This window comes from Anopheles coustani, chromosome 3 (genome assembly GCF_943734705.1).
Source record: "Anopheles coustani chromosome 3, idAnoCousDA_361_x.2, whole genome shotgun sequence".
Classification (NCBI taxonomy): domain Eukaryota; kingdom Metazoa; phylum Arthropoda; class Insecta; order Diptera; family Culicidae; genus Anopheles; species Anopheles coustani.
The window spans coordinates 74,704,929-74,714,214 of NC_071288.1; the positions used below are offsets into that span (position 1 = coordinate 74,704,929).

The 9,286-nt window shown below is 47.3% G+C and overlaps 2 protein-coding genes across 2 annotated transcripts; both read right to left on the reverse strand.

Moving 5' to 3' along the window:
- Positions 1-567: 567 nt before the first annotated feature.
- On the reverse strand, positions 568-2,024 carry LOC131266608 (uncharacterized). Its single transcript, XM_058269203.1, has 3 exons — positions 1,757-2,024; positions 1,184-1,432; positions 568-1,109 (listed from the first exon to the last, which is right to left on the reverse strand). The coding sequence occupies exons 1-3, from the start codon at positions 2,022-2,024 to the stop codon at positions 568-570; spliced, it is 1,059 nt and encodes a 352-aa protein (XP_058125186.1).
- Positions 2,025-6,085: 4,061 nt separating this feature from the next.
- Positions 6,086-7,580, reverse strand: LOC131259273 (uncharacterized). Its single transcript, XM_058260726.1, has 3 exons — positions 7,141-7,580; positions 6,265-7,002; positions 6,086-6,176 (listed from the first exon to the last, which is right to left on the reverse strand). The coding sequence occupies exons 1-3, from the start codon at positions 7,578-7,580 to the stop codon at positions 6,086-6,088; spliced, it is 1,269 nt and encodes a 422-aa protein (XP_058116709.1).
- Positions 7,581-9,286: the final 1,706 nt, after the last annotated feature.

Below are 9,286 nucleotides of genomic sequence, written 5' to 3' on the forward strand. Positions count from 1 at the left end.
TGAGTCAATCATTAAAACGAAAACACATAAACTAGAAATTTAAACAACAAACAGCACAGTTTGTTTCAAGTACAAATAATTTAGATAATTTGGAAGTATATTTGATGTGAGTAATGCTGGTTTGAAACAAAAACACATGGAAGAAATTTTTTATTTCCTTGACTTTATCAAAGGACCCGGCATAATATCTGAAATTCAAATCTCGGTTTCAAAATAATGAAAGAGGTTACTTTCAAAACTTAGAATAAATATATTTCTGTTGTAGTTAACGGTATTCGTTGTAATACCAGAGTAACAGAACATTTCTCCCCCAATTTAGAGCTACAATTGTATTGCATTCCTACATGTTAAGACAACTTGCCAGGCCAATATTTTTCTGCACAAACTTCTACCGCTAATGCAGTGTTCCGCAGCCGATGGCGGCATCGTCACTTGATGCTTGAGGCACATGCGGCAAATCGTGGAATACATTATTTTCGGCTCGCCAAATAGCGTCTATCTGCAGCCTGTTTCCTCTGGCCTGATGAGCCATAGAATCAATTGGATCGATCGATCACCTCACCGCAATTAGGCATCCTCCGCCGAGTCGAGCTCTTCTTCGTCCACCAAGAACTCGTTCGTTGCCGACCGGAACTCGTAGCCCGGAAACTGTTCGATATCGTTCGGGCCGGGTCCAGTGCCGGTGGTACTGGAATTAGCCACGGCAGTTACGTTCACATTGAACGGATACACGGCAAACGTTGGCGAAAATAGCTGCCCGCGTACCGTAGACTTTCGCGTTTCGGTGTAACCCATCTTGAAACCCGCGGGCCAAGAGCGCACCTCCGACTCGGCAGTACAGTTGTCCGGCTTGACGCTGGCCAAGAAGTCGTGCTCGAACGCGCTGTTGTAGAGCAGTGTGCAGACACCGTGCGAGCCCCAAGGCGACAGGGGGGCCGCCAGCTGATTGATGCCACAATCGCCCATGATCCAGTCCTGGTGGCAACTGGTCCGGTGGCGTGTGCCGTAGTTTCGGCTCGTGTGAATGCACTGCACGTTCTTGGCCGCCGTTCGGTGGTTCGGTGCGTTCGTATCGGAGGTGTCAAAGCCCGTACCGACGATGTCACACACTGTAAATATTGTTCAAGACAAACAAGATCTCTTATTCCACAACTTCTCCTCAATGTCTAGATAGTGAACATACCGTCAATTTCCTTCAGTTTTCGCGTCCCGTACTCCTTAGCCGCGGAGAGGACTACCTGAGCGCCAAAGCTGAACCCATACATAAAGCCATCGTCCGGGCTGAAGCCTTCTTGCTCGAGGAACTCCAGCTTCTGGCGCAATACTCCGTGAATTTCTTTGTAGTTCCGACGCAACCGGGAGTATGCGTTCAGCTGTGCGAAGCGATCGTAGTTCATGCAGATCACACAGCCTCCACGATGTTTGGTTAGATCTACATTGAAGGACAGAGAAATTTGGGTGAATCGATTCTCAAACGGCATCTTTACTGAGGCTTGGTATTTGCATTTAGCAAAATGATTCATTCTGCGTGCTCTGTAATATGTATACAAACTGCAATATTACGATAATGTTCATGGATAAGTTTTACTTAAACATAGTCGGAGTTACTAACAGTTGATAACACTTAACGTTTAGAAAGCACAGAAATACTTTATCATGAATCATTCAGAACACATTGAAAACTGTGTTTTAAATTGTGTGTTTTTACTTTTTAAAACTTCACGCTTCATCTCAGACATCAAATGCATCCACTTACTTCCTATCAGATCCTGCACAAAGTACTTATCACACCCAATCTTCCACCCGAACACGAGCACAGCGAACTTCGTGCCCGGATGGCAATCCTTATCGTACTCGTAGGTGTTGTTCTCTGCCAAATTGTAGATGTGCACCAACTCGCCGGATGAGTTGTAGTAGTTGAAGAAGATATTATCCTGATACCGATCGGCACTAGCCGGCTGGAGGATCGTCAGGAACGCTACCAGCGTCGCCGCAACGAGCAGCACGCACCGTGGACCAAACATCGCGCGTACTAATCGGTGACACCGGTGTGTTCCGGTGTGTCAAGAAACTAAAACCCAATCCGGCTGCGCGAGGGGACTTTATACATTTGTGCTTGACCTAAATTCTAAAGCCGGACCGAGTCTCAAAAAACCTCCTATTGGTATCTTCTTGGGCCAAGGGGCTCTTAGTCCCGGGGAAACAACAAATATTGGCTTCCTTCGGTCCACACCCTTCTGGATGGGTGCTTGAGATATCCACCCGGTCCTTAAGTGTTGTCGCTCGACACCGTACGCCGGGATTGATGTGACATTATCTCGAGATGTTTGAGTTCTTTTTCTTTCTCCAGACCAAACCATCCCGTCTCCAAACCCGTTACTCGACGATCGACGTTCCTTCACTGCCCTCCCTGCAATGGTTCTGGAACAGACAGTACCCTTTTTACGCCCCTGGAACGTATTCGCCTCTCTTATCGTCGCAGGTTGATCAACAGCTTTCTCCGAACGAAAGGTGGCGAGATAGTGTTTCAGTCAAATTTTATGTTTTGTATGATTTTTTTTCGCCCCCTCCGACTTGACGTAGATAAACCGGTAACGGTGTGCAGGAAGAATCGAATTTGAGCCACGCCAAAACAAACGATCGCGAAGGTTTAGGCAGAGTTCAGGCTTTACAAGTTTTCACGAGCATTCGTTACGGTTGATAGCGAACGACGGCTGTCGAACCCTATTAAACCGGTTCCGTGCCTTCGCGAGATGTTTATTTGTTGTGACATGATTATTCGATGTGACAATAGAAAATAAAATATGACAGGTTGGTTTTTGCACGCGACTACGGGGGGGCTACCGAAATGCAGTTTAAAGCAGTGGTTCCCAATTTTCGTTACGCTACTACATATTTTCGGACCATCACAATCCAAAGGGAGGATCCTATTTAGTTAAACAAAATCAATTTTTTTTTAAATACTCGTAAAATTACTGCCCATACAACTAGGATGTATTTGTGAACAACTGATTCCATGAAATTGATAGTATTTATCGTATTTATTAAATTTTAAATCAAGTATTTGAAATGCCATCGGTATCTCACTTTGTATTTCGAATAACATTAAAGAAATCCATAACAAGATATGGTAAAGGACTAGATTCGATGTTCAAATATACATTACTTAAACCAAGAAGGCATAATACAGAATATTGGAATGATTAAAATTAGTCTAACTTTGCTGCAAAAACGGTTTCTTATTTTGTCCAAGCACATCAGTATTCCTGCACGCGCCATGCGCCATACAGATAAAACATTAACCTACTGTTTTTCCCATTCCGGATGAATCATGAGGATTACATGCCTTTTTAATGACATAACCTTTTAGCCATTATTAGAACCCATACACGCATGTGTGCTGAAACACACACACACACACTGAGTAGTGTGATACATGCCGTTTCTCGGCACTTTCCTTTTCCGTGCGTGGAAAATTTCACGGACAGCAAGGATGTAGAACATAAGGATGCGGCGGAGAAAGTGAAGCCGTTCTCGGTCACGAGCGGAACACAAATCAAAAGCGACCCCGCGAGCCGGCACCGGGGTTTTTGCACTTGCTTATTTATACCGATAGCGAAAAGCGACCATTGCAATCGAGGAAAGAAGAAAATAATAAAACGCATCACATTAATGGTGGAGAGTTTTCTTTTCGTGTGGCTCCTCCATTCGACCTACAGTACGTCGCAAGGGGTCGGTGTCAGTTGGAAACCGAAAGACAATGGGAAAACGCGAGTGTGCGAATGAATGAGCCCCAAAACTTTGCAAAAATACCAGTTTCGGTGAATGTGGAAAAATAAAACCGAAGCGAAGGAAAATGTATGCGCGTGTCTTGAGGCTATATAATCGCCGCATCGTTCGATATAGAGTCGCTTACAATTTCTCCTGTTCGTATTTCTTGGCGTGTTTTGCTTTTTTGTTTTTTTTTCTCGGCCAAACTTTATCATCCCCCGAAACTGCCACCCCTTCGGTGGCTTGCTTTTGCCATGTTGTCATCGTTTTCGGAATGCCTCGAAAGCAAAGCCACTGGAATGGCCAGGAATGGTTCGGAGGGCTTGCAGAGAGGCTGCACCTTTCGCTCGGCTGAAAGAAAAGAGGGCAGGGGGGTGTGTCGTGGGGTTTGGAAACGGTTTTATCGACCAAACCAACGGACGGCTCCGAAACTCTCTCTTTTTTTTTGTTGGTCTGGGGAAGGTCTTTCTTTCATTTCGGTGCAGATCGAGGCGCCCTCAAGACCGAGCTTGGTCGCCGGTTTCTTTTTACGTACGCTTTTCGCGGATATCGGGTGTCTCCGGTGTGTGGGCAAAGGCGGAAGACATTTTTCGTGGACAAATCTAATAGTGGCAAAAAAGAAAAAAAACATACAAACACATACACCTTAGCGGATAAGAGCTTTGGCACACAGGCTCACGAATGTAAACCTTTCCCCCGGCCAGTCCGGGGATCCGTCGTGGATGGTTTATGGCATTGGTTGGGTTCCATAAATACACATACGCGATGGCGTTTATTTTCTTATTTTCTGTGAGCTTTCGAGGGAGGAGAATGGGTCCGTTTTCGGTTGGGTTTGATCAACAGATTGCACCAGACGCTCTTGTGCAGCGTGCAATTGTGAAATGCAGGTGCTTTATGAGGTTTTTGCTAAAAGAACCCACACTGCGGAGTGCATTAATTATGTACCTCAACGCAGTAAAAACTTTCAAATGCAAGTTCATTAGGAACAACTTAAAACAACTAAAACACATATTCCATGAAAAAGGAATCTTAGCTTAATAAACAACGTTGTACGATAAGTGCTTCAAACATGTCAAAGGAGAAATGAACAATAATAGCTAATTATTTAAAAAATTAAGTTTGAATGTAAACCGTGAAACAGTTGAAATGAAAAAAAAGGAAAACCAGTTGTAAGTTTTTTTTTAAATTGTCCTATGCCATCGTTTTATCTTCAAAGGTAGATCTCGTTGTTGTAAACAATTATTCAAAAAACCCCCCTGCATAACACTCCGTTTAACAAAAGCGTCTTTACAGCCGCCACGACAATGGCTGACGGCTTCATTATTTCCGAAATAAATACCAATTACTTTTGCTTTCCCGGCTTCCACGCACCGTGACATTAACCGACTTTTCTCCCGAGTGTCACGAACACAACCAATCCGAAAACCGCCGGTGCTCCAGTTTCCGATTAACATCTAACATTTCATTCATTGCATCTGGCCGGTCGCGGAATAAGTTTATCTTAAATTATTCGCCGCCCTTTCGCTAGCGAACGGCCGCTAGCCCAGGCGCCGACCCAGCGGGGGGAGGCGTTATAAATTAATAAGGCTTTCTAAAATCATTCGGAAGGAAACCGAGAAAAAAGCCAGCCTTCGCTTGGGACCGAGCAATACCTTTGGTGGTTGAAAAAAACCTATCCGAAACCTACCCATCCGGCGCCTAACGATCGGATATCGAACAAGCAAACCCGGCCAGTAATAACCTACACACCCCTGCATTTGAGGGGTTGCAAGCATTTCTCCAACTCCCCCGGCCGTTGTTTGGTCGTGAAAGAAACGAATGGCATCACCCCGAAGCAAAAGGGGCAGAGGAGAAGAAAAACGGTAAGCAACAAACCCACATTCGATACTAACAATCACAATAAAACGGTCCACCCGATCGGTTACAGTGCGTAAAAATGAGGTAAGATATGTTTATTTCATTTCACAGTACAGTGCGTTTTTTTATGGTTTAAGGAGTAAAAATAACGAATCAACAGAAGATTGCGATAAAAAAAAAAACACATTGAATGCATCAAGTCGTTCCCACCTTCCCTTGGGGCACGTGGGTTGTTCTGAACGACGTCGAGCTAGTCGTTGATTCATTTCGTTGGTTGACAAATAGGAGCCCCGAGAAGTAGAAACCTAATAAAGTAACAGTCGTACCACGACCTATACGACACATCTCATCTGAAGGAACGGCACACTGGGACCTGGTGGAGGCACCTTGGTGGGGTCGTTTTGGTGTTTGGCATTTGAAGGAAGAAGGTCACCTCATATTTACTACCGCCGGTGCCTCAGAAGTACTCGAAGAAGTTGTACGGATTCGTGAACACCGTGTACGGATACACGTCCGAGGTGAGGGCAAACAGTTCCCCGCGGACCTCGCTGTAAGTAGGGAATGGGAAAAGAACGGCGGGAGAGGTTTTGAGAAGAGATTTCTACTGGAATGGTTCTATCCCTATCTCGTGCCTACCTGCGACGATCTTCCATGTAACCCATCCGGTAGTTGCGCGGATAGTTCGCCTGCTCGCCAACGGCGACACACTCGAGCGGTTTCGGCTGCGCCAGGAACTGGTACTTGAACGCTAGGTTGTAGAACACCGGGCAGAGTCCGTGCGAACCCAGTGGTGGCGGACCGGCGGCCGCCTGCCGGAGCCCACACACTCCCATGCGCCAGTTCTGGTGACACTTGTTCGGGAACTTCGTGCCCTTGTCGATGCTGGTGTGGATGCACTGGACGTTTTTGGCCGCCGAGTGGAAGTTGCGCTGCTTGAACATCCGATCGCTGTCAAAGCCGGGCCCGGCCATGTCGCAGGTGTCGATCGCTTCCAGCTCGTTCGAGCCGATCTGGTTGCCGACGTCCAGCGAGAGCTGCGCGCCGAAGCTGAACCCGAACATGTACAGCCGCTCGAACTGGACGCCCTCGTAGCGTAGCTGCTGGAGGAAGTGAAGGAGCACGTCCCGGATGTCCCGGAATCGGCCCACCAGTCCCCCGTAGCCACCGCTCGAGAAGGCCGAGTAGTCTACGCAGGCGACGCACCCACCCCGGTACTTCCGGAGGTTCTCCCGGAGGTCTGCCACCCACGGGACTTCGTAGCAGTTCTCGCGCCACCCGTGTACGATGATGGCGAAGCGCTCGTCGGGGCTGCACTCGGTGCCATTCAGGAGTCGATCACCGTCGGAGAGGGTCGTCATCTTGGTCAGGTTACCGCTGGTTAAAGAAGGAAGGTGTAGACCCGGTTAGTACTAATTGGGAGGGAGTATCCCAATCCCACTCTCTTCCGGCGCTATGCAGCTGCAGACGTGGAGTATCGTTAAAGTACCCACGCACCTTCACTGTGGAACTTACTCATGGTAAAACCGGAACAATATCTTTTCCTCGAACACCGAACGGCGCGCGTTGGGACGCAGTACTGGAATTGGCAACGGTGACGGAGGTCTCCGCTCCTCGTCGACCATATCCTCTGGATCCATTACGTAGTCGTCGCCATTTTTGGAAGCCTCCGTCGTTGAGCTCCCATTACCGCGATCGTTCATTGTGGTTGGAACTTCCCGTGCGTCAGCCTGGGGAACCGCATCGTCGTCGGGGAACTCAGCTAAGTCGCTGTAGAAGTCCTCCTCCGGTGGCAGAAGTTGTCGTTGGCGTATCCTTTCCAGTCGTCGCTCGCGAATACGGCCCACCAGCCGACCACCACCGAACACCCGCGCTCCATCGAGCAGCTGCAAGCCGGTGGTTAACAGTACTATGACGACCACCGACACCGTTGTGGATCGCCCGCACGAACGCATCTTCCCTGCTGCCACGGTCTGGCGTTACTGATCGAAAATGTATGTACATATCAATCGACCGTCCCGCGGAACCCGGCGTGGTCGACCCGAACCAAACACCTTACACCAAAAACTACAACCACAACGCACCGAAACCTTTTCCCCCAAAAACCTCCTACCACCGAAAAGGTAGGCACACTGAAACCTTTGCCTTCCCGTGCGCCTCGCAAACCGGACTCGAGTCACCTCGCGCTGATGTGTCGCGAACGGGACAACCTCATCGCGGCCGGAGCCTTTTTTTTTCTTTTGGCTTGGTGTTGGTGTGCCACTCCGCAAGCCACCTGCCATCCGCGCGGTGCAGTCAAGCGAGGATACCCCCCCTCGCCGTGTGTGTCGCGTCTTTACCACGACGACGATGTTTTCTTTCCTTTTGGGGGCAAACGATCTACCTTCACCTACATCTTCGGCACCTTGCTTCGCGCATCTTCCGCCCCGGGGCGAGGTTGGTGGCCGGTGTCGTTGGCCTTACCGTACGACCCGGTCTAAGGCACGAGCTGACGAGCTGCCTTCCTGCCGGGGGGACCGCGTGGCAAAACGTTATCTCGAAATGTCGGCGACACCGAGCTGGGAAATGGGAAGACACAAACGTGGAGACCATAGCGCACAGTCTCGAAGGTACCGTTGGGAAGGTGGTTAATTTATTAGGAACCTGACGGGGTTACTCCCTTCGCCACCTGACCAAGAGACCAAGAGGGAACCAAAAAATGGGGGAAAAAACAGCAATTAAAAATCACTGGTAGTGAACACCGAAAAACTATTAAGGTGACCTTAAATCGTGCACCTCACACCACATACCGTCTACTGATAGCACCAGAACCCGGTCTGTAACAAATGCACCGGAAGTCAGGTGCGGCTCTCCGAACATGCGAACAACTTCACTACGACACGTGAAACTTAAATGGTCGATGTGCAACGACTTCTCTATTGATAGACATTTTGCTCTCCCTAACCCGCGGCTTAGGGGAACTTGCTAATTGCCTATCCCTATCCCATCACCAAACACCACGAGGCAAATAAATATTGTCGCAAATATTAAACGGAACCGCTCATCTTCCCGAGCGATCAATAAACGCGGCCGTGTAGGTTTTTCAGCTCGTGCGGTGATCTAATATGTATGTGGGATTCGTCATCATCATCATCATCATATTCTTCATCACTGAAGTCTAGTATACTACAGCGGTTTAACCCATGATATGTAAATGGTGCGCGGAGAGTTATAAACTTTAAATGTGTTGACAGATATTACCATTTTCTATGTGCATCGTTGATGTTTTGATTTTTCATATGATAAACGTTAACACATCGTTTACGGATGGTTTATAGCAGAGAAGGACATAAGCGCTGGTTGAAATGGAAACAGATTGCCAGCTAACAACCTTCATAATCGATTGCTGGTTCGGTATAATGCATTTTGTTTGTTTTAGGTAAATCTTTTCATTCTCAATATGGTGACTATCAATTTTGATTTGTAAGATACTTAGGCTACTTTAATCATTCCAAATCATTTTGAAGCAGATGTTTTATGTAGATCACTTTAAGACAAATTTATATAATTTTACGAATCTAGAAAAAAACGAGTTGACTTTGACCTAATATTTCAAATCATTTTGAAGCGGATGTTTCATGTTGAACACTTTAAGGCAATTTTATGTAATTGTTATAATTTA

Excerpts from the sequence above, each read along its gene's own strand:
- LOC131266608 (XM_058269203.1), bottom strand. The coding sequence starts at position 2,024 with ATGTTTGGTCCACGGTGCGTGCTGCTCGTTGCGGCGACGCTGGTAGCG. Across the intron at positions 1,433-1,756 it reads TGTGCAGGATCTGATAGGAA|ATCTAACCAAACATCGTGGA; the intron begins GTAAGTGGATGC and ends CCTTCAATGTAG. Across the intron at positions 1,110-1,183 it reads AAAACTGAAGGAAATTGACG|TGTGTGACATCGTCGGTACG; the intron begins GTATGTTCACTA and ends CAATATTTACAG.
- LOC131259273 (XM_058260726.1), bottom strand. The coding sequence starts at position 7,580 with ATGCGTTCGTGCGGGCGATCCACAACGGTGTCGGTGGTCGTCATAGTA. Across the intron at positions 7,003-7,140 it reads TTGTTCCGGTTTTACCATGA|CGGTAACCTGACCAAGATGA; the intron begins GTAAGTTCCACA and ends TTCTTTAACCAG. Across the intron at positions 6,177-6,264 it reads TACATGGAAGATCGTCGCAG|CGAGGTCCGCGGGGAACTGT; the intron begins GTAGGCACGAGA and ends CCCTACTTACAG.